Raw genomic sequence first — 27,161 nt, 5'->3', positions numbered from 1 at the left:
CCCATTCCTAAGAGGACTATAAGGGGCATGCATAAGAGCACAAAAGTGCCTACTGTTCCTGTCCTATTGTTCCCTTCATTATCAAATTAATATAGTTGATGCATATTTTTTTACTTATATATATATATATTTTCTTCAAGATATTGAAGAAATTGCGATGATCCGGATGAGATGACTGAGGCGCGTCTTGTTGATGTTGTTTGGGATGAGTTTGATTCTGTGGCTCCCGAGGACGTGGACAGGTTGCTGGGGAGACTGCATGCCACTACATGTTTACTGGACCCGTGCCCCTCCTGGCTGGTGCTGGCCACTCAGGAGGTGACACAAGGCTGGCTCCGGGGGATTATAAATGCTTCTTTGATGGAGGGGACCTTTCCCGCCGCCTTGAAAGAGGCGGTGGTGAGACCCCTCCTCAAGAAGCCTTCCCTGGACCCAGCTATTTTGGGTAATTATCGTCCAGTCTCCAACCTTCGCTTTGTGGCGAAGGTTGTAGAGAGTGTGGTGGCGTGGCAGTTTCCTCAGTACCTGGAGGAAGCTGTCTATCTAGACCCGTTCCAGTCCGGCTTCCGGCCCGGGCATAGCACGGAGACAGCTTTGGTCGCGTTGGTGGATGACCTCTGGAGGGCCAGGAATAGGGGTTGCTCCTCTGCCTTGGTCCTGTTAGATCTCTCATCGGCTTTTGATACCATCGACCATGGTATCCTGCTGCGCCGGCTGGAGGGGTTGGGAGTGGGAGGCACCGTTTATCGGTGGTTCTCCTCCTACCTCTCCGACCGGTCGCAGACGGTGTTGACAGGGGGACAGAGATCGGCCGCGAGGCACCTCACTTGCGGGTCGATTCTCTCGCCTCTCCTGTTCAACATCTATATGAAGCCGCTGGGCGAGGTCATCAGTGGCTTTGGGGTGAGTTATCATCTGTATGCTGATGATACTCAGCTGTACTTTTCCACCCCAGGCCACCCCAGCGAAGCTGTCGAAGTGCTGTCCCATTGTCTGGAGGCCGTACGGGTCTGGATGGGGAGAAACAGACTCAGACTCAATCCATCCAAGACAGAGTGGCTGTGGATGCCGGCATCTCGGTACAGTCAGCTGCAACTGCAGCTGACTGTTGGGGGCGAGTCACTGGCCCCAACGGAAAGGGTGCGCAACTTGGGTGTTCGAAGATCATTTGGCGGCCGTCTCCAGGAGAGCTTTTTACCAGGTTCGCCTGGTCCGCCAGTTGCGCCCCTTTCTAGACCGGGATGCCTTATGCACGGTCACTCATGCTCTCGTCACTTCTCGCCTGGATTATTGCAATGCTCTCTACATGGGGCTACCCCTGAAGTGCACTCGGAGACTTCAGCTAGTCCAGAATGCAGCTGCGCGGGTGATTGAGGGAGCACCACGTTGCTCCCGGGTAACACCACTCCTGCGCAGTCTGCACTGGCTACCTGTGGTCTTCCGGGTGCGCTTCAAGGTTTTGGTTACCACCTTCAAAGCGCTCCATGGCTTAGGGCCCGGGTACTTACGGGACCGCCTGCTGTTACCACATGCCTCCCACCGACCCGTGCGCTCTCACAGAGAGGGTCTTCTCAGGGTGCCGTCCGCCAGGCAGTGTCGGCTGGCGGCCCCCAGGGGAAGGGCCTTCTCTGTAGGAGCACCTACTTTCTGGAACGAACTTCCCCCCAGTTTACGCCAATTACCTGACCTTCGGACCTTTCGCCGGGAACTGAAAACTTATTTATTCATTCAAGCGGGACTGGCCTGATTTTTTAATTGCTAAATTTTTAAATTCTTAAATTTTAAATTTTAATTGTATTTTATTGGGTATTTTATATGGTCAATTTGGACGGTTTTAATTTCGGCCTTTATGGAATAAGTTTTTTAATTGTTATTTTAGTGTGTATATAAATTGTTTTAATGCAGGCTGTACACCGCCCTGAGTCCTTTGGGAGAAGGGCGGTATAAAAGTTTAATTAAATAAATAAATAAATAACATGTTGTATTATTTATGACAATGTTTGTGTATACTGTTGTGACAAAATGAAATAAAAAAATAATTTAAAAAATTGGCATTTGGGGGCAATAGTTCTTGACTTTTGGAAGTGGTCTATTATGGTAACTAGTAGATGTTAAGTTTTACTAGTTTTCTTTTCTCATTTCCCAGCAAGCTTTAATGGACAAAGCACCATGAAGTTCTTTTCTACCAACTAAACCATTTCAGACAATTGGTTGTCTGGTCTCTTCTTTAAAAATCTTCAGTGATGGAGCACCCACGACTTCTAAAAGCAAGCCATTTCACTAGGTAGTTGTTATAATTGTCAGAAAATTTCTCCTTATTTCTAGGTTGCCTCTCTCTTTGATTAGTTTCCACCCATTGCTTCTTGTCCTGCCCTCAGGTGCCTTGGAGAATAGGTTGACCCCCCCCTTCTTTGTGGCAGCCCCTGAGATATTGGAACACGACTATCATGTCACCTCTGGTCCTTCTTTTCTCTAAACTAGACCTACACAATTCCTGCAATCGATCTTCATATATTTTAACCTCCAGGCCCCTAATCATCTTTATTGCATTCTTCTCTGCACTGATACATAGAAAGTTAAGGACTACCGGTATATGCAAGAGAATGGCTCTGCAGATCGTCATCATCATCATTTAACGACTCCATAATCCCTTGCGGGTTGGAGTCTGGCCAACTGAATGGAACTAGCAGAATGTTTTAATGGCCGGATGCCCTTCCTGTCACCAATGTGGAGTTTTATTCAGCAGATATATTCTCAGTGTGCCCAGAGAGAGAAATATCTGCCTCTACCTAGGATCAAACTCATAGCCTCCTGATTGTGAAGTGAAAGCTCCACCTCTAGGCCACCACACCATTCCAGAATGGCTCTGCAGATGGCTGCAGAAAATTAAAACTGAAGTGTCATGGAGGACGCAGGATAGGTGTTTGTCCGAGTGGTGGGATTCAAATAAATTAACTGGTTCTCTGCCCTAATGACTGGCTGAGTGGGCGTGGCCATGGTGGGCATGGCCAGGGGGTGTGAAAGGCAGCATTCGGCCTTCTGCTCCCCATCCCCCGGATCAAAAACGGGCTGTAGAAGGCTCCCTGGGCTCTGGAGACGCTGGAGTTTTGGAATAATGTCAAGGTTCCAGAAAAACCTCTTCTGCATAAAGAAAACTCAGAAGCCATTGTCTTTAAGAGTTCTTTACTAGCATGAGGAAACTGGCACACGATGAGTGAAATTCCAAAACTGAACTTCCGGATTCTTTTCCCAGTTATACAACCCCCAAGAGTCCCACCCCCCTGACCCCTTTGATGGTCACATGGTCCCACGTTCTCCCAGTTCATTCGAATATCCTCTCGCCACTCTTCCTGCAGATGTGAACACCATCCGACCTTGACGTCTGAAGAATGTTACCATACCCCTCAGCCCCCCTTCTTCCCGTCAGGGGAAAAATGTGGCAGCGTCTGGAAACCTAAAGTTTAGTATGGTTTCCAGGCCTGACACTTGGTCCCTTTAAGACTTGTGGACTTCAACTCCCAGAGTCCCTCAGCCAGCAAAGCTGGCTGAGGAACTCTGGGAGTTGAAGTCCACAAGTCTTAAAGGGACCAAGGTTGGAGACCCCTGCTCTGGAGGCTGGAAATAGGCCCATTTTTGCCCTCCACAGGCCTTTGGGAGGCCCATCTTACACCTCCCTGGACTCCACGTGCCCCCTGCAGTTACCTGGGATCCAAAATGGGCTGCATGGGGACTCCTGGGAGGGTCGGGAAGGAGAGGGGACTTACATCAGGTTCACTGAACCGGATGTAAAACTAACATCCGGTTCACCTGAACCGATCCGAACCGGCTGAATCCCACCTCTGGTTTGTCCCTTCCCACAGCCAGATGCTCGAAAGCATGTTTTGATTCAGTCAGAGTGAACGTTGCAGATTCTCTCTCTCTGCCTCCCATTGATCATTAAGGCAACAAGTTAAGCAGTTCAAGTCTGCACCGATTCTAGTATTCCCAGGGTTTCAAGTGGTGTTAAACAGCTTCTCTTTGCTAAAACCTTTAAGTGGCGATCAGCACTCGGCTTCTCAGAGTCCAGAACTGAATCTCTTGCTTGCCATGTCCGAAAGCTCACCTGGATTCCCAGGGCATGATGACCCCGTCGTCTGGGCCGCCAATCAGAATCAGCTTGCGGATGCGCAAAAGGTTTCTCTTCCACGCTGCGAGAGGAGCAGAATTTCAGAAACGTGGTTTGCTTTCCCCAGATTCTCCTCTTTCCCTTCTCTCCCCTTTCCCTCTTCTTGCTCCCTCAGCAGTCAACAAAAGAGAATTTTCCCCGTGTCCTGCTTCTAAGAAGTTTACAGAAAGTTTGGAATCCCAAAAGTGCTTTTTTGCAAGAGGCAACTGGACTTTCTGGTTTTTTCTTTGAAGACGTTTCGCTTCTCATCCAAGAAGCTTCTTCAGCTCTGACCGGAGGAAGAAGCCTCTTGGATGAGAAGCGAAACGTTTTCAAAGAAAAACCAGAACGTCCAGTTGCTTCTCAGGGGTGGGTTTCACTTATCTTTGCTACTGGTTTGCTCACGTGCATGCAAGCAAACAGACTATTTGATGACGTCCGGGCAGGTGCTACCAGTTTTCTCGAACCGGGGTGAACCAGTAGCAACCCACCACTGTTGCTTCTTGAAATAAAGCACCTTTGGGACAACTATGACCTGGATGACTGAGAATCTCCATAGACAGAAACTTTGGAACTTTTCCTCCTATTTTTATAAAAGGCACAAGCAATAAAACAAGTTCTATTTATTTCATCTTCCCCTGTTTGTTGTTTTCCATGTCTTGTTGGGATTGTCCTTTCCCAAAGGATTCTGGGAGTCGTAGTCTCCACATTTCTGGAAATTCTGAGGTTAGAGGAGGGGTATTTCAAGCCTTTAAAATGGGGAAGTTGTGAGTTGTTTGCAGCCCACAGGATAGGGCTGAAATAGGGGACAGAAAACGTGCCTTCAGTTTCACAGAGATTTGAGAACACTTATAAAAGACATTGTATCTCTTAAAAAGCAGACATAAAATACAGGTAGTCCCCGATTTACAGCCATTCATTTAGTCATCATCATCATTTAATGGCCCCATAATCCCTTGCAGGGTGGAGTCTGGCCAACTGAATGGAGCTAGCAGAGTATTTAATAGCCGGATGCCCTTCCTGTCACCAATGTGGAGTTTTGTTCAGCAGATATAATCTCAGTGTATCCAGAGAGAGAAATATCTGCCTCTACCTAGGATCAAACTCACAGCCCCTTGATTGTGAGGCGAGAGCTCCACCTCTAAGCCACTACACCACTCCTACAACCATTCATATAGTGACCGTCTGAAATTACGTCATTGAAAAAGTGACTTAGGATCATTTTTCACACAACTGTCATCGCATCCCTGTGTGTTGTGACTCCAGCCCTCGAGCCTGTTCCCATGGAGGAGAATGACTCGGAAAGTGAGGGAGAGGAGCCAGCAAGGCCTCCCTCGCCAGAACCCTCCTCGCTGGCACTGCCCCAAGATCCAGCTGCAGGCCAGGAGGAGGAGCTGACAAGGCCTCCCTCTCCCACACTCTCCTCCTCCCTGGCAACGCCTCAAGTCCCAGCTGCTGACGATCAATCCTGGATTGATCCGAGGCAGCGACGAAGAGATAAGCGTGCGCAGCAGAGGAAGAGGTGTGGCAGGCTCAGAGATTGCTGAGTCACTGAGCCACACCCCACAGGGTATAAAAGTGGGTGGAGCTGCCACGTGGTCCTTGTGACGGACAGAAAAGCTACCAAGGATGCACTGCAGCTCGGTTGTTGGAGGGTTAAAAGACTTTGTCAGTGAGTTTTGGGAACGGATCTTGGACACGAGATAACGAACTCAGAACTTGGTAGGCCTCTGCATGGTCACTGCCAAGTATTTCCTCAACTGAAGAAAATCAGGTCTGTAGCAAATAAAAAGACTGGGATTCACACGGCTTGGCATTTGCTCTGTGAAGTGGGAAAGGGGACAGAACACTGTGGTTATGTGATAAAATTTTGGGTGCTTGACAATTGGTTTATATTTCTGACGGCTGCAGTATCCCAGGGTCATGGGATCACTTTTTGCGACCTTCCGATGAGCAAAGGGAATGGAAAAGCCACGATTCCCTTAACAACCGTATTACTAACTTAATAACTGCAGCGATTCACTCAAGAACTGTGTCAAGGAAAGTCATAAAGTGGGCCCAAATTCATTTAATAATGGTCTCACTTAGCAACAGAAATTTTGGGCTCAATGGTGGTTGTATGTCAAGGGCTACCAGTATGTTTAGGGGAGACTTAAGTGGAAAAGGCACCTATTTTCTCTTTAAAAATACTAAAAAATGAGCCTGAGTATTTCAGCTTCACCTATTCCAATGACATCATAATTTCACTGGCCCCGCCCCTCACATGGCCCCAGGTAGAGAGGAAATTCCAGGCCAAAAATAGATTTTCCTGCTCTACCTGTAGACAAAAGAAACAAATAATTCAACCGCCAGGAAATTTCTAGTAAAGTTGTCATGTCTGATGCATTTAATTACGGTATCTCCTTTTTTCCCCTTCTGGCTTTGTTCCTTTTTTGCTTTAAGATTTGAGATCTGGCAATTATTTTGATGAATTAATGCATAGGTTGGATGGACTACTGTTTCCTGACCTTGGCCAACTTTAAGATGATGTGGACTTTGAACTCCTAAAATCCCCCAGCTACTGAGGAATTCTGGGAGTGGAAATTCTGGCTCGGGAATTCTGGGAGTCGAAGTCCACACATTGGCAAGATTTTTTTTAAAAACCACTTGTTTAGGCAGTTAGCAGAAAGGATGCAGAAAAGTAAAATTATTTCATGCCATAAAAGCTATCCCCGAAGCAAGAATGCTGAATGGAGCTAGCAGAGTATTTAATGAGTTATCCCTAAGGCTGGAAGTTTGACAAACTTGAACTTTAAAGCCCCCAGCTGAGCTGGCTTGGCCAGGCCTCCATGAAAGGCTCAGGCAGGGGAAAGAAAAAAAATTGAGCAACGATTTTTCCAGTCACCTTGCATTCTCCATATTAGGAAATGTTTTGCTTGCAAATATAGTCATGTGTAGTCCTGCTTCTAAACTACTGCTGGAGGCACAGAGGCAGCTCTGTCTGTAGGGCAGGGTTTGGACAGGTTCCTAAAAATAATCCCTTTTGGCAGGAATACATTGGAGCTTTAGGGGTTTGAACAGAGAATCGTAGAACGGGAGAGAGCTATTTAGGGCACTGAATCCAACTCTTCTTGGTGCAGGAATTGAATTAAAGCAGGGTTGTCAAACGCAAGGACCACAGGTCGAATCCGGTCTGCGGGATGCTTAAATCTGGTCCACAGGGCCAGCTTGGAAATAGCAAAGGACCAGCCCACGGTGCTTCTGGCAGCCAAAACAGGGCATGGTAGTGGGGGGCTATGCGCAGCGCCCCCCCCCCCTGTGCCCAGTGGTGGGATTCAGCCAGTTCGCACCACTTCGGGAGAACCGGTTGTTAACTGTCTGAGCAGTTTGACAAACTGGTTGTTGGAAGAAATCATTAGGGCAGAGAACCGGTTGTTAAATTACTTGAATCCCACCACTGCCTGTGCCCCGTTTTGGCCGAAAGGGTGCTGCAGGAGGCGTCTGTCCCGTCTCTCCATCCCCCAGCTGGCCCGCAGAGGAAAACTACAGTGCTGATCCGGCCCTCGAAGAAATCCAGTTTGACACTCCTGAATTAAATCATCTTGGACTGACGGCTGCCTAGCCACTATAGGTAGTCTTTGACAACAATGGAGCCTGGAATTTTTCGGTCGTAAGTTGTGGTGGCCGTAAGTTGAGATACGATCTGACTGGACTTGTTTTTAATAATATTTTTTTACGACGGTTGTAAAGTGAATCACAGCAGTTGTAAAGTGAATCGTGTGGTTGTTAAGCAAATCTATTCTTGTTTTTGGCAGAAAAGTTTTTGCTACTCCGCAACTCTCCCTTCTATACTGGAATTGAAGGATGTCAAAAAAAATAATAATACATTTACCACTTGCATTGGGATGGAGTCTCTCATCATTCAACACGGCCAAGAAATTGCTATTGTTGAGGTAAAGATCTCGATGGTGTGGGTCTGAAAATGCAGAAAAACACATGGGAGGGAGGGGAAGAGAGAAAAGTTGAGAGTAACCTTGTTTTGTTTTTGTATCTAAAGGATATCGATTAAATCACTAAATCAACCTTGAGATTTAGGGTAATGTATCAGTGGTGGAATTCAGCCGATTCGGGAGAACCGGTAGTTAAATTGCTGGCTGGTCCTGCCCCTCCCCACCCCGCCCCTTCCAGGAGTTCCCACGCACCCCATTTTGGCTCCCAGGTAAGTGCAGGGAGGCCTACTAGGCCCTAAACAGGGTGTGGGGGTACGGTGTCCCCCCACAGCCCCTTTTTGCTCCCAGAAGGGGGCAGGGGTGCATTTACCCCCCCCCTCCCGCAGCCCATTTTTGCTCTCAGGGGGGTGCAGGAGGCCCAGTGCTGGCTGTCACCCACCTCTGGCTATGCCCACCATGGCCACGCCCACCCAGCTGGTCATTAGAGAGCCGGTTGCTAAAATTAGAATAGAATAGAATAGAATAGAATTTTATTGGCCAAGTGTGATTGGACACACAAGGAATTTGTCTTGGTGCATATGCTCTCAGTGTACATAAAAGAAAAGATACGTTCATCAAGGTACAACATTTACAACACAATTGATGATCAATATATCAATATAAATCATAAGGATTGCCAGCAACAAGTTATAGTCATACAGTCATAAGTGGAAAGAGATTGGTGATGGGAACTATGAAACGATTAATAGTAGTGCAGATTCAGTAAATAGTCTGACAGTGTTGAGGGAATTATTTGTTTAGCAGAGTGATGGCCTTCGGGGAAAAACTGTTCTTGTGTCTAGTTGTTCTGGTGTGCAGTGCTCTATAGCGTCGTTTTGAGGGTAGGAGTTGAAACAGTTTATGTCCAGGATGCGAGGGGTCTGTAAATATTTTCACGGCCCTCTTCTTGATTCGTGCAGTATACAGGTCCTCAATGGAAGGCAAGTTGGTAGCAATTATTTTTTCTGCAGTTCTAATTATCCTCTGAAGTCTGTGTTTTTCTTGTTGGGTTGCAGAACCGAACCAGACAGTTATAGAGGTGCAAATGACAGACTCAATAATTCCTCTGTAGAATTGGATCAGCAGCTCCTTGGGCAGTTTGAGCTTACTGAGTTGGCGCAGAAAGAACATTCTTTGTTGTCCTTTTTTAATGATGTTTTTGATGTTAGCTGTCCATTTGAGATCTTGCGATATGATAGAACCCAAAAATTTGAAGGTTTCTACTGTTGATACTGTGTTGTCAAGTATTGTGAGAGGTGGAAGTATGGAAGGGATTTTCCTAAAGTCTACCACCATTTCTACGGTTTTGAGTGTGTTCAGTTCCAGATTGTTTTGGTTGCACCACAAGGCTAGTCGTTCGACCTCTCGTCTATATGCGGATTCGTCATTGTCTCGAATGAGACCAATCACTGTTGTGTCATCTGCGAACTTCAGTAGCTTAACAAATGGATCATTGGAGATGCAGTCATTGGTATACAGAGAGAAGAGAAGTGGGGAGAGCACACAGCCTTGGGGGCCCTGTGCTAATTGTACAGGGATAGGATGTGATCTTGCTTAGCTTCACCTGCTGCTTCCTGTTTGTTAGGAAGCTTGTGATCCACTTACAAGTCTGTTCCGGTACCTGTAGCTGGTTTAGCTTAGTTAGAAGAATGTCTGGAATGATGGTATTGAATGCTGAACTAAAGTCTACAAAAGGACCCTTGCATAGGTCTTTGGAGACTCAAGATGTTGTAGGATGTAGTGCAGAGCCATATTAACAGCATCATCTGTTGATCTATTTGCTCGGTATGCAAATTGCAAGGGGTCTAAAAGCGGATTCGTGATGGTTTTCAGGTAGGAAAGCACTAGCCTTTCAAAGGTTTTCATGACTACAGATGTTAGAGCAACTGGTCTGTAGTCATTCAGTTCCTTGATGTGGGCTTCTTGGCACTGGGATGATGGTAGGCGTTTGAAGCAAGAAGGAACATAGCACATCTCTAGTGATTTATTGAAAATATGGGTGAAGATGGGGGCCAATTGGTCAGCACAGACTTTTAAGCAAGAAGGAGTTATCTTGTCTGGGCCTGGAGCTTTTCCTGGCTTTTGTCTGTGAAATAGGTCCTGCACTTCCTTTTCTGTGATCACTAGGGGTTGTGAACCCAATGAAATGGGGTCAGTTGTAGGAGGCTTGGCTGTTGTTGCTGTGTCTGAGATGGGGGTTGTGGAGATAGGTGGCTGTAGTTTCCTTTCAAACCTGCAGTAAAACTCATTCAGGTCATCTGCCAGTTGTTGATTACCTTCAGCCTGGGAAGGAGGTTTGCCATAGCCGGTGATATTTTTAAGAGTTTTCCACATGTTTGCTGGTTCATTTGCTGAAAATTGATTCTTTAGCTTTTCAGAGTAGCTTCTTTTTGCTGCTCTTATCTCCCTTGTTAGTGCATTCCTGGCCTGATTGTATTTGAATCCCACTACTGCAATGTATGAACCTAGCCTAAATTTCTCGGCCCTCCTACACTTTAGATATGAAAGTAGATCTGAACCCATTTTTAATACTGGAAACGAGCAATTAAAAATGCTAATTTAACACTTTTGGCATCGTTAATACTATTTTGGCTGGGTAAGCAATGCTTCATACAGCCCTCACACTGGAAACAGAAATGTAGATAAATATTGGCCTGTTAAGGAATTATGTGGAAGCAGAGGCTAAATTAAACATCCCATTAAGACATTATTTAGTTTTAGCGTGAGTTTAGTTACTATAATTTGAAAACCACAGCTTATGGTTTAGTGAGTTGTATTCACCCAACCCAATTACATTTGGCCATCCAACTTGGGTTAAGACAAGAACCAGGCCAAAAAATGAGTTCAGTTCACCCATTGCATTAACCACAATGCAATTTTTTTGGTTATTGCTTAGCGTTATTAGCTGAGCTACTGGAACGTCGTCAAACCACATTTCAAACAAACCATGGCCTCACATAATATATGAACTCAGCAACGTAGATGAAAATGTTCTGGAGAGAGAGAGAAGTTCCCTGAGGATGGGATCCAACACGAGTCCGAAAGCTCGGAAGACAAAACCTCTGGTCCTGGCAACCGACCCAGATTGGATCTTGCAACATTATGTTGAGACACGTATATTTGCCTTCATTTGTAGGTGAAAACACCTCAAACCCTCCACAGCCCCCTGTGAAATGCAGAATACCTGCTGAAGTCACAAAGCAAACCAAATTTTACCATTCCAGTAGTTACAGATGGAGACGTCTTGTCCCAGCTGTGTGTAGCAGAGGCGGTAGAGGTTGCTTTTCATGTAGTGTGGAAAGAGCCACTTCAAGTACTTGGTGTCTGAATTGAAAAAGAAATGTAGAGGATGCCAATGAACAGTTTCCCCACCACTGTTTTGAGTTCAGGATCTTCTATCCTTTTGTAACCCAATCTGATGTTTCTATACAGGATGGCGCTGTATGCCTTTCGGAAGGCTAAAGCACACAAGGCAACTAATTGGGGTAGCCATCTTAGCTCCTTTTCAAAGTAAATACCGTATTTTGGGGACTATAAGACGCACCGGAGTATAAGACACACTTTAGTTTTGGGGGAGGAAAATAAGAAAAAAGCTGATTGGCGGGTAGATGGCCTCCCGGAATACCCCCAAACAGCTGTTCTCAGAGGTGAACTTTAGCAACAGGTTCGTTGGTTGTGAGCTCTGTGCCTTGCCTTTTTTCAGCCTCTGAAACCTCCCTTCAAGAGGCTTTTATCAGCTTCTGAAACCTCCGTTTCAGAGGCTTTTTTACAGCCTTTGAAACCTTCCTTCAAGAGGTTTTATTCAGCTTCTGAAACCTCTGTTTCAGAGGCTTTTTTTCAGCCTCTGAAACATCCCTTTAAGAGGCTTTTTTTAGCTTCTGAAACCTCCATTTCAGAGGCTGGGCAGGGCTACATTTGGTGTATAAGACACACCCAAATTTTCACCCTCTTTTAGGGGGGAAAAAGGTGCATTTTATACTCCGAAAAATATGGTAGCTATACGCATCCCAACTAATTTGGGAGCTGAAATCCACCTATTTGGAGGTGGCTCTAGTTGGAAAAGCTAGGAGATGGGGCTGTCAAAATTCCAGAGATTTTCATCTTAAGGTATGGAAGGTAAGGTAAATACAGGTAGTCCTCGACTTACAACAGTTCATTTAGTGATCAAAGTTACAAAGACACTGAAAAATGTTTCAGACCATTGCAGGATTCCTGTGGTCACATGATCAAAATTCAGATTCTTGGCAACTGGCTCATATTTATGACGGTTGCAGTGTCCCGGGGTCATGGGATCCCCTTTTGCGACCTTCTGACCAATAAAGTCAACGGGGAAACCTGATTCACTTAACAGCCATGTTACTAACTTAACAACTGCAATGATTCATTTAACAACCGTGGCTCGAAAGGTCATAAAATGGAGCAAAATTCACTTCAAAACAAATGTCTCCCTTCACAACATGAATTTCGGTCTTAACTGTGATCATAAGTTGAGGACTACCTGTATAAATCTATGTTTAAATATAATAGAAACCAATGCATAAATAGAGGTGCAAAAATAAAGCTTCTGGATTGGTGAGACATGAACGGTAAACTAAAGAGGACAAGGGATAAGATCATCACCATCTCCTTTTAACGACCCCATAATCCCTTGCAGGGTGAAGTCTGGGTAACTGAATGGAGCTAGCAAAGTATTTAATGGCCAGATGCCCTTCCTGTTGCCAATGAGGAGTTTTGTTCAGCAGATATATTCTCAGTGTGCCCAGAGAGAGAGATATTTCTCTCTCTACCTAGGATCAAACTCACAGCCTCCTGATTGTGAGGTGAAAGCTCCCCCTCTAAGCCACCTCACCACTCCAGGACAAGGGATAAGATACTGAAAATGAAATATTATACTTTGTTGTTATAGAAATGACTAGTATCTATCAGAAATATAAAGCAAAAAGTTGAGTTTCTAACTGTATTTTGTATTCTACTGCACCGAAAAGAGTTGTAAGTCAATTCTTTTTTTTCCCTTTTCCCTTACACTCCAAACTTGCATCCCAAAGTCCCACTCAAATGTCACCAGAGCATCCCTTATCCTTGTTTCATTACTTACCCCCGTATTGCCCCATTTGTGGGGAGGAGAGAGAGATGAATGTGTCCACATTGTGGTCGGGCATCGTAGAAAGCAGAGCACGACAAATGAGTCCTCCTGTAGGGCAGAGTGAAAATTGTCAGGGAATTGCACAGCCGGTATGCAAATGGAGTCAGACACGCTGACACGGACTTGTAGTTTTATATAAATAGCAATAACACATAGACTTATATACCACTTCATAGTGCTTTATAGCCCTCTCTAAGCAGTTTACAGAGTCAGCACATTGGTCCCAGCAATCTGGGTCCTCATTTTACCAACCTCGGAGGGATGGAAGGCTGAGTCAACCTTGAGCAGGTCAGGATCGAACTGCTGGCAGTCGGCAGAATTAGCTTTCAATATTGCATTCTAATCTCTGTGCCACCGCGGCAGGAGTGAAATGCTCCTGGTTCGGACCGGATCACCCAATCCGGTAGCGATGGTGGTGGGTGGTTCGGAAAACCGGTAGCAAAAATCCCTGCCCCCCACCATGCCCAGCTGAGCTGCACGATCATCAGAGGTTGTTTGTTTTTTTTACTTTTAAAAGCATTTTTTCTTCGGCCAAAAAAATGCTTTTAAAAGTAAAAAAAAGCCTCTGATGATTGTGCGGCTCAGTTGGGATCATCAGAGCCTTTTAAAAGCATTTTTTCTACAACCTCTTCAGCTGAAGAGTTGTAGAAAAAATGCTTTTAAAAGGCTCTGACAATCCCAGCTGAGTTGCCTGATCGTCAGAGGCTTTTTTTTACTTTTAAAGGCAAAAAAAATTCTTTTAAAAGAAAACAAAAGCCTCTGACGATCAGGCAACTCAGCTGGGATCGTCAGAGCCTTTTAAAAGCATTTTTTACAACCTCTTCAGCTGAATGCTGAAAATGCTTTTAAATACTTTTAAAAGTTAAAAAAAAGTTGGCCACGCCACCCAGTCACATTACCCTCTCACCAAGCCACGCCCACAGAACCGGTAGTAACAAATTTTACATTTCACCACTGCACCGCGGCTCTTGCATATGACATTATGATGTACATTTTGACATCGTACTTCGGAACAACCACCAATGGCTGTAACCTACTGGAATACTGCATTCTAACCACTGCACCACCATGGCTCTGATGTCAAATAAATATATTTAAGGGGTCCTTGGTACTTTCTGAGCTTGTTTGTTTTCTTGCAGATGTTTCATTACCGTAACTAGGTAACATCATCAGTGCTAGTAGGGAGTGCTGTTTGCTTTCAGTTTATATTCTGGTGACTTGCCTATCTGGGTCTTAGAAATTCTCTGGTTGGGCTGTTAACCAATGGCTCTTGGCGGTTCTTTGATTGGGGTATTGTTTACTCAATTGTTGGTCTGAAGTTAACCTTGGAGTTAATCAATGCTGATCTAGGTGCGGATTACTGGTGGAGAAATGCTCTTCAAACCATCGACCACAACTGTGTGTTGTGGCTCACTGCATAACCCCACTGCTCCAGCCATTGGCAGATTAAGGCTCACTGGTGCCCTAAGCCAGGGGTCTCCAACCTTGGTCCCTTTAAGACTTTGTGGACTTCAACTCCCAGAGTCCCTCTGCCAGTTTTGGGAGCCTTGGGAGTTGAAGTCCACAAGTCTTAAAGGGACCAAGGTTGGAGACCCCTGCCCTAAGCACTGACAAATCTTGGTGATTTAACAAATTTGACAAAGCAGCTCCTTTGCACATACTGTACGAATCTTCATTGGGTTATTTTTTTCTTTCTCAATTTTGTGGTGCCCCCTTTGGGCCTGGTGCCCTAAGCATGTGCTTAGTCTGTTTCATGGTTAATACACCACTTCATGGTTAATACACCACTGGCTCCAGCTACTAAATTTAAAGATCTTAACAGAAAAGAATCAAGTTTTAGAAAAGGGGCAAGAACTCCCTTCTTCTCCCGACACAATCCAAATCTATATAGCATCCACATCACAACATTTGTCTCTAAATCTTCACTCAAATTTTTAAAAAACAGTCTTCTTCTATCTTGACTTTTTGGGCCTTCCATACAAAAACACCAACCTTTCACAATACAACCTCTTTCACAGCCAAAGAGGTTGTAGAAAAAATGTTTTAAAAAGTAAAAAAAAAAAAAAGGTGGGCACGCCCATCCAGTCACATTACGCCACCACCAAGCCATGCCCACAGAACCAGTAGTAACACATTTTACATTTCACCACTGCTGTTTAGCAACCGTTTGAACTTATAATGCCACTGAAAAAAGTGATTTACAAATAGTCCTCACATGTATGACAATTGTAGCAGCCACATCCAAATTTGGGGGCGTGGCAGCTGATATGCAGCATCCCAAAGTCATGTGATCACCAGTTGCGACCTTCCCAGCTGCCTTCAGACAAGCAAAGTCAATGGGAGAAGCCGGATCTGTTTAATGACTACGTGATTCACTTAAAAGCTGTTTAACAACCATAGCAAAAAATGTCAGAAAATCTGGCGCAACACACACGTTGCTTAGCAATGGAGATTCTAATCCCGATTGCACCTGGAAGTCGAGAACTACAGATAACCTTTGGCTCATGACTAGAATCGAGCCCAACATTTCTGTTGCTAAGTGGGACATTTGTTAAGTGAGTTCTGCCCCATTTTGCGACCTTTCTTGCCATGGTTGTTAAGCGAACTATTGCTGTCGATAAATTAGTAACCCGGTGGTTAAACGAATTCTGGCTTCCCCCATTGACTTTGCTCGCCAGAAGGTCACAAAAGGGGATCGTGTGACCTTGGGACACAGCAACGGTCGCAAGTATGAACCCGTTGCCCCAAGGAGCTGAAACCCCAAAGAGCTGAATTTTGATCACATGACCATGGGGATGCTACAAAGGCCATAACCATGAAAACGGTCACAGGTCGCTTTTTTCAGCACCGTCGTAATGGGTCACTGGAATGAACTGTTGTAAGTCGAGGACTATTTGTATCTGTATTTCTCCTCGGATTTGGAAACAGCTGTGAGTTTCGCAAGGAGATTATGACGAGTTGCATCAAAGATGATGACAAACACTACAAATATTTGCCTACGCAACAAACTTCCTAAATGCAAACTAACAGAATGATGCTTGCCCTGGATTGGCCTTTGATGAGCAAGCGGAGGCAGAAGCTGGCAAGCCCTTTTATTTTCTCACAGAGTCCCTGAGCTAACATTGCTTTAGGCCAGTGTTCCTCAACTCAGCAGCCTGAAGAATGTGTGAACTTCAACTCCCAGGTCAAAGAAGGGAGGCTTAAAGACAACTGGGTGGTGTCCATATAGTCCAGTCATCTCTTTCTTGAATACATGTTTATGGGCTGAGAATGGGCTGAAAATCGCTTTTTGCTTTAGGCCTCCGGCTCAAATACGGAGAAGAGGATACGGTGAAGTGCATACACAAAGAGGAAGCGTTTGAACTCTATAGGTAAAGGAAAAGGTTCCCCTCGTGCATATGTGCTAGTCGTTCCTGACTCTAGGGGGCAGTGCTCATCTCCGTTTCAAAGCTGAAGAGCCAGTGCTGTCCGAAGACATCTCCGTGGTCATGTGGCTGGCATGATTAAACGCCAAAGGCACACGGAACGCTGTTACCTTCCCACCAAAGGTGGTCCCTATTTTGCATTTTTTACATGCTTTCGAACTGCTAGGTTGGCAGAAGCTGGGACAAGTAACGGGAGCTCACTCCGTTACGCGGCACTAGGGATTCAAACTGCTGAACTCAGCATCTTAGCCACTGAGCCACCGGGTCCCTCTCCCACCGCGTTCCTCTACAGGGGAACTCTATAGGGGAACTATTATTATGGCAGCTCTGTTTATGGTTTAGTGTAGGCAATGAACATGTTGTTGTCTGGCTTAAGCAGGGCCACTCAAACCTAGATTTCTCTCTCTCCAGACCAGTGTGTGATGACACACACGTGTCAAAGCTGACATGCTACAACATTTTGGGTGATGCATCAGTGTTCACCGACACCTGACAACAGCTATTCTCAAGAGCATCTGCTGATTTTGCGTGATTTTTGGATTGGGTGGGAGCTTGGCTATGATCTGATTGGATGGGGGTTTTTTTGTGCTCTGATCGGCTGGGGGTGTGTCCTGTTTGGGTGGGGGCTTGGTTGTGCTCAGATTAGTCTGAGTTGCAGGGGGATTTGAGCTGGTGAGCTGCATTGCTGTTGTTTGGCTTCGTGTTCGTGGTCGTGCTACATCTTCATAGTGGGTGTCAGTCTGCTGCATGTATGGATTGGAGGGGTTTGAAATGGCTAATGTTGCAGCTGCAGTCTGGCTTCTGGTCCTTGGTCGTGCTTCATGATCAGTGTGGGTTTGGGTGTGCTTTCTGGGTGGATGTGTGGTGGTGACATCCTGTGTGGACCTCGTGAGTGTGGGTCTGGTGTCATTCCTCGTGTTAGGGACACGTTTGTCAATAAGGGCAGGTTTCCAAATGGCTGGTAGGCGGGAGGTATCATCTCGTTTGTTCATGCTGTGTGGGCGTTTTTCTATCTCAATGGCTTCTCTGATTATTCTGTTGTTAAAGTGTTCGGTTTTGGCGATAGTTCTGGTCTTTTTAAAGTCAATATCATGTCCTGTAGCTTTAAGGTGTTGGACCAGGGAAGAAGTTGGTTCCTCTTTTTTGACTGAGTTCTTGTGTTCTTCAGTGCGTGCACTTATTCTTCTGTTGATTTGTCCGATGCATGTGGTGGGGTAGGTGGGGCATGGGATTTCATATACTCCTTGATTTTCTAACTCAATTTTGTCTTTGGGGTTTCTTAGGATGGTGGATATTTTTTGGTTTGTGCAGAATGCTGTCTTGATGTTATGTTTGTGGAGGATCTTGCTGATTCTGTCTGTGGTGCCTTTTATATATGGGAGGAGGGCTGTGCCGTTTTCTTGTTCTCTGTCTTGGATTTTAGTGGGGGGTTCTTTTTGGATTAGTTTGGTAATCTTATTTCTCTGGAATCCATTGGATGTTAGTACATTTGTGAGAGTGTGTAGTTCGGTTTTTAGGTGTTGTTCGTCAGCTAAGCATTTTGTTCTAGAGATGAGTGTCTTGGCTACGGAGTTGATCTGTGCTGGGTGGTGGTGTGAGAGTGCGTGCAGATAGCGGTTTGTGTGAGCCAAGCTCCCACCCAATCAGTTCAAACCCCCACTAGCAGTTAAAAAGGAAGAAACAGCTGCAATCACACATTGCTCCCAGAAGCACGAAGCTGAAGCCTGAAGATGATGAATGAGACCGTCGAAACGTCGCCAAGACACTTCCAATTTTACGCAGGAGAAAACCCGAATAACTAAAGACCTACATATATCTCTATCTATCTATCTATCTGTCTGTCTATCTATCTGTCTGTCTATCTATCTATCTATCTATCCCTATATCTATCTTCTTTCTTTCTTTCTATCTATCCATCCATCCATCCATCAATCCATCCATCCCTATCTCTATATACATCTCTCTCTATCTATCTGTCTCTCAAAGACCTACATATATCTCTATCTATCTATCTATCTGTCTGTCTATCTATCTATCTATCTATCTATCTATCTATCTATCTATCTATCTATCCCTATATCTATCTTCTTTCTTTCTTTCTATCTATCCATCCATCCATCCATCCATCCCTATCTCTATATACATCTCTCTCTATCTATCTGTCTCTCAAAGACCTACATATATCTCTATCTATCTATCTGTCTATCTATCTATCTATCTATCTATCTATCTATCTATCTATCTATCTATCTATCTATCTATTTATCCCTATATCTATCTTTTCTTTCTTTCTTTCTCTTTCTTTCTTTCTTTCTTTCTTTCTTTCTTTCTTTCTTTCTTTCATCTTTCTTTCTTTCTTTCTTTCTTTCTTTCTTTCCATCCATCCCTATCTCTATATACATATCTATCTATCTATCTATCTATCTATCTATCTATCTATCTATCTATCTATCTATCTATCTATCTTTCTTTCTTTCTTTCTATCTCTATCTATCTATCTATCTATCTATCTATCTATCTATCTATCTATCTATCTATCTATCATCTATCCATCCATCCATCCATATATACATACATCCATGCCGGACCATAAGCCATTCAATCCCATTTTAAGCTGGCCTAGTGTGTTATGGTAACTTTTTTTGGGGGGCAGTGTTTTTGTGATGCTGGGACCTTCTGTCTTATAAGTACCAACTACATCAAACACGACTGTTATGTGGAGAAGTGTGTGACTGTGAGATGGCATATAAATGTAATGAATAAGTACAATAAAATTTCAGGACAAATAGCCAATGAAAATCCAAGTTCCTCAAATCATTCCTGATAATCCCCTACCTCCATTTTTGAACAGAGGTAAGATAAGAGAGCCAAACATTAAAAAGAACTGTGAGGTTATATCAAGGCAGGCTGGCAGGATGATGCTTCTCCTGGATTGGCCTTTGAGCAACAACAAAAGGCATTAGAACCTCAGCACAACTTTTAATTTCCCACATTGTCTCTCGGCTAACATTGCTTTAGGCCAGTGTTTCTCAAATGAGGGGCGCGAGGCTCAAAGGGGCGCGTTTGACCTCGGCAAACACTGTTTTTTTTAATAATGATACTATTTACAGTCGCGCGGGGGGCGCGAAAAATGTTTTCTTCTTCCTAGGGGGGCATGACAGAAAATAATTGAGAAGCACTGCTTTAGGCCATTGTTTCCCAAACTCAGAAAGCAGCTTTACAATGGGTGAACTTCAACCCCCAGAATTCCTCAGCCAGTGTGATTCCAGGATCCATTTTAGTTGTAAGTCCAGGACTACCTATATGCAGGGGTGGGCTCCTGGGGATCCGACAGGGTTCGGGCGATCCTCTAGCTAAGGATCACCGGGGTTCAGCGAACCCCCAAATGCCACCCCTGGCTGACCATGCCCACCCCAACCTGCCCCTCCCACCCCTCCCCTCCCAGGAGTCTCCACACGGCCTGTTCATCATTCCAGGTTAAGTGCAGGGGCTGCGCAGAGGGTCTGGGAGGGCAAAAAACAGGCCTACTGGAGGTTCCGGAAATCCAGAAACTGGCCTGTTTCCAGCCTCTGGACCCCGAGGGAAGCAGTTTTCGCCCTCCTGGAGGCAAGAAACGCCCCACCCCCAGCCACCATGGTGCAGGCGGCCGACTAGGCCAAGACCACCATGGCCACGCCCACCCAGCAATGGGGCAGCGAACCTGTTGCTAAAGGATCTGAAACCTACCCCTTTGCCTATATGACTCAGTTAGCCCCTTCCAATATGGAGCCAGAGCTGCCTTTGGCCATACCAAGAGCCCCCATACCTTGTGAGTAGCAGTAAAGGTGGACCCCATCGACAGCATTCTGCATAATGGGGTAAATTGCTTGTCGGAACCCGTCTACTTGCATCCATAGAGATTTCAAGCTTTCCGTTCGGTCAAACAAATCCACCACGGAAACGTTGGTTCCTGGATGAGTCTGTAGGAATTTGACAGGGGTGAAAAGCAGAAGATCTTTCCAATCCTTTATCACATTCTTTGGACGTTGGGAAAAATCTAGGCTGAAGCCGAACCTAAAACCTTACATGTGAACTACCAAATTACATAGAGTCTTTTTTCCTATCGGTAAAGTAACAACACACAGCTTTCAATAGCGAGGAAGGATGAGTTTGGTTTACTTCATTGTCATTGCACATGGTACAATGAAAGTAAATGCCGTCTTTCGTGTACATGATAACTGTAAAAATAAAAATACAAACACACATCCTTTACATTCTATATAAATGAAATTGAAAACCCGATATTGCACTATACCATAGAATTCAGTATGGTTATTGCCCTGGGATAAAAGCTGTTTTTCAACCTAGTTGTCCTTGTTTTTATTATCCTGTACCGTCTGCCAGATGGTAATAGTTCAAAAAAAAAGGGTGCCCAGGATGAGATGGATCTTTAAGAATGTTTTGAACTTGAGGGAAGTATAAAAGATTTACAAAGAGGAAACTTAAACCCTGCACACTACTCAAATCTCTGTCTCTTCCTTCTAGATACAAATATCATAAACATAAAGCTACATCTGTTACTTAATCCCAGTTTATTCTTTATCTCCATCAGGGAAGATCTGATGATTCAGTTTCTCCTAAATATTCTTACCCCAAACCAACAAGGGTTGCTCAAAGTCTAGTCACAACACAACCACAGCTACCCACTGTAGTCATTCTGTGCAGAAAGCAACAATCATAAACTTGTTTTGCCTTGAAATTTGAAGAAAGTGTCTTTGATGACACACCAAGATAGGGGGAAAAATATCTCCTGGTGGTGATTTTCCCCCCCGTTCTTTTTTTTTTTGTTTTTGTTTACATTTATACCCCGCCCTTCTCCGAAGACTCAGGGCGGCTTACAATGTATAAGGCAATAGTCTCATTCTATTTGTATATTTTTTACAAAGTCAACTTATTGCCCCCCCAACAATCTGGGTCCTCATTTTACCTACCTTATAAAGGGTGGAAGGCTGAGTCAACCTTGGGCCGGGCTCGAACCTGCAGTAATTGCAGGCTTTGTGTTCTAATAACAGGCTTCTCTATTGCCTGAGCTATCCCGGTTCTCTTTCATGTATTGAGGCAGTGTGGTGTAGTGATTAGATAACGCCAGACTTGGATTAATGAGATCTTGGCTCATAGACCTACTGAGACATACAATGGTTCCTTGATACTCAATTGCTTTGAAACTCATCAAACTTGGTATTCAACACATTTTGACGTGAACGTTTTGCCCTGGTACTCATTGTTTGTTTAGTACCCAACACATGAGCTAGAACTTATTGGGGCCAGTTGTCTTATGACTCACTACGTAATTCCTTATGGGAAAAATCTGTTTGGTACTCATAGTTTTTGGTACTCATTGCATCTCCTGGAACCAATTAATGATGAGTATTGAGGTACCACTATAATTCTCAACCTAAACTACTTATAGGGTGTTGCAAAGGGGGAAAGGGGTATGGGAAGGTACATGCTGACTAATCTTGAAAAAAGGGTGGGATAATTAGACAGGATAAATTACAATTATCTTTGTTGGGCAGAATTTCCATAATCAAGATGAACGTTTTACCAAAGATGTGGTTTCTATTTAGGACATTATCAATACCGATGATTGATGGACTGTATAATTTAAACAATGGCAAAAGGATATTTCTAAGTTCACATGGCAAGAGAAAAAACAACAACTGAGAATAAGTATAAATTGTTGCAAGATGCTAAAGGAAAAGGAGGCTTGGGTTTACCAGATTTAAAATTGTATTTTGTGGCATTTGGCTTTGTCTGGATGAAAGAATGGGGGACCCTCCAAAACAAGAGATTATTAGATTTGAAGGGACATGAATTGAGATTTGGATGGCAATAAAACAAGCATTTAGCAGCTTCAGAGCCTTCATTTGCTCCTGCCCAGAAAAACCAGATTTTCCAGCTCAATCCCTGTGCAATATCAGCCTGTTTACCACACGGAAGTATGTGTATTCTGTCTACACTCTACAGCCTGCCCAGAATGAGTCACCTGAGGCCCAGAAAAATAAATTACACCCTAATCCTGATTCTAATCAGGACAAGGTGACTCCAGATGTTCTCCCTCCCAGATTAGCACAGGAGAGGAGAAGAAAAAGATAGGAGAAGGAGGGAAGGAGGAGAAAGAGAAGGAGGAGAAAAAAGGAGGAGAGGAGAGCAGAGGGAGGAAAGGAGCAGAAGGAAAAGGAGGGAGGAGGAGGAAGAGTAGGAGAGGAGAGGAGAGGAGAGGAGGAGGTGAGAGGGGAGGGGAGGAGGAAGAGGAGAAGGGAAGAGGAGGAAGAAGCGGAGAAGAGAGGAGGAGAGATACAAATAATTATTTATGAGATCAACGTCTATAGTTCCCATCATCCCCCATCAATCTGATCAATGTGGCCTCCCCCACTCACCTCATTGATGAAATTAAGCAAGAGCTGGAAGTCAGAAGGGCTGTCAAACAGGCCATGGACAACGATGACAGGCTTATAAGAGGCGGTGAATGTGAGGAAGAGGAAGGTGAGGCAAAAAGCAGCCAGTAACTGGAGGCAGCTTCGGTGGTGTGGCATGGTCCCACCAACTGGACGAGAGAGAAGGGTTAAATTGACCTCCAGCCTAACCCTAAGACAGGGGTTGGCAATCTTTTTATTTTATTTCTTTATTTATTTTTGTCACAACATTATATACAAGCACATATATTGAAAGAAAAACAATAGGACAGGAACGGTAGGCACTTTTGTGCACTTATGCACGCCCCTTATAGTCCTCTTAGGAATGGGGTGAGATCAATGGTAGACAGTTTTTGGTTAAAACTTTTGGGAGTTTGAGAAGAGACCACAGAGTCAGGTAGTGTGTTCCAAGCGTTAACAACTCTGTTACTGAAGTCATATTTTCCGCAATCAAGAGTGAAGCGGTTAACATTAAGTTTGAATCTATTGTTTGCTCTTGTGTTATTGCGATTGACGCTGAAGTAGTCTTTTACAGGAAGGACATTGCAATAGATGATTTTTTGTGTTAAACACAGGTCATGTCGGAGTCAGCGGAGTTTTAAGTTTTCTAATCCCAGGATTTCAAGTCTGGTGGTATAAGGTATTTTGTTGTTTATAGAGGAGCGGAGAACTCTTCTTGTGAAATATTTCTGGACTCGTTCAATTGTATTAATGTCAGAGATGTGGTGTGGGTTCCAGACAGGTGAGCTGTATTCAAGAATGGGTCTTACAAATGTTTTGTATGCTCTGGTTAATAGTGTAGTGTTTTTGGAAAAGAAGCTACGCAAAATTAGGTTTACAACGCTTAGAGCCTTTTTTGCTATGTAGTTGCAATGGGCTTTGGCACTTAGATCATTTGATATGAAAACTCCAAGGTCTTAAACACTCAAAGAGCCATTTGGACCCGTTTCCCACAGAAAGGAAACACCGGGAGCCACACAACTCTTCCCATGCCTGACTATTTCCTGAGCGGCCACGAAACTAGCATATGTAGTTGAATTAAACGTTCTGTTTTCTTCTGAAACTTTTCTTTTCTTGGATTTATCCATGATTGGCCTATCGGGGTTGAAAAGCTCAATAAATCACGTGCCGCACATTGGCGGTTGTGACACATATTTTGAGCGACAGGGAGCCACAGCAGAAGGATGAAAGAGCCGCATGGCTCCAGAGCCACAGGTTGTTGACCCCTGCCCTAAGAGATTTCTCATTTCTCACTGTCCATTTAAGTCAGCAATTCCTTTCTTTGCTCAACAGTGTATTATGGAGTGACTGCCCAACCTAGAAGTGGGAACCATTGAGTCTATGACAGTGGTTCTCAACCTTTATAGTGCTGTGACCCCTTTAATACAATTCCCCACGATGTGGCGACCCCTTTAATACAATTCCCCACGATGTGGCGACCCCAACCATAAAATTATTTTCATTTTGAATTTATCGTGCCTGAAGCCGTATTAGCTAGCAATCTGAACTGCTTGCGATTGCCTTGAGGACGGAGGCATTAAAGCGGACACTCCTCCCTTCTTAAGTTTATCGCGCCTGAAGCCAGATTAGGCTAGCGATTGGGAGTGATTGCAGCTGGCTTGAGAGGGAGACATCAGAGCAAAGATTTCCCTCTTTTTTAATTCATCGCGCCTGAACCCGAATTCGGCTAGCGATTTGAAGACCCTGCAGCTGGCTTGTGGAGTCAACCATTGGAGTGCGATTCTTCGACTCGCAAGTATACTTCCCATATTTCCGATGGTCTTAGGCGACCCCTGGCAAATCGTCATTCGACCCCCAACGGGGTCCCGACCCACAGGTTGAGAACCGCTGGTCTATGGCCATGTCAAGAACAATCACAAAATGAGGGATCTGGACACCTCTCTTATTTACTCCAAAGGCAATTGTTGAAATCCCTTCCTGTTCACCTTCACTTGATCCTTGGATACTTTTTCCCCCCCTCACTTAATTTTGTTGCTTTTTCTGGGCAAGAGGATGCAGTTTGAATCAAACCTTCAGGTTCTAACCACTTCTCATTTTTATTTCCTAAAAAGGCTGCAGAGAAAAAATATCTGCAATGCATTCCCATAGAAGCAGTAGGCAGGCCAACAGCTTGAAACATTGCAGCGGAAAATGGGCACTTAAGAAGTGTGAAATATAAATAAATACAGAAATCTAATGTTCATTTTAAGAGTTCATGTGATCAGAGGGCCCTGGCTTAATTCTTACTCTGGTTGAAAAAAAAATTGTAAATGTGAGCTGTACCCTTTTAGACAGCTTTAGAATTACCTAATTCACCTTTCCATTGTCTAAAATAAAAAAATCTAGGCCATGGTTGACTCGCTACGCAGCCCCGCTCACAACCAGACATCAGTAAGGAAGGGGGGGAGGGAATGCATTGGAATGTAAGGGAGGTTTGGGAAGGAAATTTGAAATGAAAGCGCGCAGACTGGAAGCCTGAGATGGATCCAGTGGTGAGATTCAACCAGTTCGTATCACTTCGGCCGAACCGGTTGTTAAATTGCTCGCTGGCCCTGCCCCGCCCCGCCCCTTCCAGAAGTCCCCCCCCAAGCCCTGTTTTGGCTCCCAGGTAATTGCAGGCCCAAAACAGGGCATGGGGAGTGCGGCACAGCCCCGCTGTGGCCCATTTTTGCTCCCAGGAGGCTGCAGGGAGGACTACTAGGTCCAAAATGGGGGGTGGGGGGTGCAGTGTGGCTCCCTGTGGCCCATTTTTGCTCTCAAGAGGCTGCAGGGAAGCCTACTAGGCCCAAAACAGGGCGGGGAGGTGTAGTGGCCCCTCCGGAATGTTTTTGCTCCCAGGGGGGTGCAGGAAGCCGAGTGCTGCCTGTCACACACCATGGCTACGTCAACCATGGCCATGCCCACCCAGCCAGTCATTAGGGCAGAGAACCGGTTGTTAAATTATTTGAATCCCACCACTGATGGAGCCAACACCCCAAGGTTATTGGTTAAGAACATCCGAGGCAGGCAAACCATTCTCAAAACAATGCAAGTGCAAATGATTGGTGGAGAATAGACAATGGAAGGTCCGGGGAGAAAAGGGGAAGTTTTCCTATACTGTTTGTGCGTGAAATAGTTAGATCTGGCTTTTCTACTTCTGCAACCATAGGGAATCCTCAGTAAAGTTATAAATGTCCCAGGAGTTTCTTTTGCTGTCTACGCCAGTGGGACGGTTGACAATCTCTTTGCATTAAGCTTGTCAAGAATAAGGTGATCTCTGACATCTTGTTTTCCATTCTGAAGCATGAATTCTGTAATTCTCTTTGATCCAACCCTCCTGAATTTCTGTAAAACCTTAAAGTTTTCTGTAAGACCTTAAAGACTTCCGTAAGAGCTTAAGAGACCTGGTGCTGCCAGCTGGCTTGGCGCTCCAATGGGGAAGCATCCCACTGGAGGTGGTTGATAGATTAAGAACCAATCCCACCTCCTTTGCACCCAGCCCTTCCTCCTCCCTCCCTCCCTCCCCATCATTTAGCTAGGGCTCTTGTGTTGCATTTTGCATTTTTGTAATATTTTATTTATATAGTTTTATCTTTTTAATAACGCAAGCCACCCGGAGTTACTCCGTGGTAAGATGGGTGGCCAATAAATTTAATAAAGAAATAAATCACATAATCTTTTTGTCTTTGACCGGGAAGGGAAAAAAGAGAAACAAGTGAAGGATTGGTGACCTATTAGGCACAAGTAATTGGGAAGGTCTACCCATTATCAATGTAAAATCAGAAATATAAAACATAAAAAATAATTCTCATTGCCCCTGTGAATGCAACAATACACAGTATATCTTGAAAACAAATTTCACTTTCAATGTTTTCTCTTTCTTTAATAAAAGTTTATTTTTTTAAACAAACAATACATCTTTAATCATTCAGTGTTTAATCTGAGTGCATATTTTGTGTCTTCTACTCCCTCCTCCATCATTTTCATATTTTATTTCTATCATACCTTTATATTTTCATTTAGATAGTTACATCATTCTGCCCAGAT

The 27,161-nt window shown here is 44.5% G+C and overlaps 1 protein-coding gene across 4 annotated transcripts in view; it reads right to left on the bottom strand.

Annotated features, from left to right (window-relative positions):
- PPT2 (palmitoyl-protein thioesterase 2) overlaps positions 1 to 27,161 on the bottom strand; it is a 90,249-nt gene that overhangs the window by 18,993 nt on the left and 44,095 nt on the right. For all 4 annotated transcript variants that reach the window (XM_058171704.1, XM_058171705.1, XM_058171707.1 and 1 more), the window contains exons 3-8: positions 23,100 to 23,266; positions 20,486 to 20,639; positions 13,208 to 13,303; positions 11,329 to 11,436; positions 8,016 to 8,099; positions 4,103 to 4,187 (exon numbers count right to left, since the gene is read on the bottom strand). In XM_058171704.1, the coding sequence (XP_058027687.1) occupies positions 4,103 to 4,187; positions 8,016 to 8,099; positions 11,329 to 11,436; positions 13,208 to 13,303; positions 20,486 to 20,639; positions 23,100 to 23,255 (683 nt within the window). In that variant the 5' untranslated portion in view covers positions 23,256 to 23,266. The remainder of the gene's footprint in view (positions 1 to 4,102; positions 4,188 to 8,015; positions 8,100 to 11,328; positions 11,437 to 13,207; positions 13,304 to 20,485; positions 20,640 to 23,099; positions 23,267 to 27,161) is intronic.

Source organism: Ahaetulla prasina, chromosome 2 (assembly GCF_028640845.1).
Source record: "Ahaetulla prasina isolate Xishuangbanna chromosome 2, ASM2864084v1, whole genome shotgun sequence".
Taxonomy (NCBI): Eukaryota; Metazoa; Chordata; class Lepidosauria; order Squamata; family Colubridae; genus Ahaetulla; species Ahaetulla prasina.
Note: the sequence above shows the minus strand (reverse complement) of the source record. Positions and strands in the feature narration are given on the sequence as shown.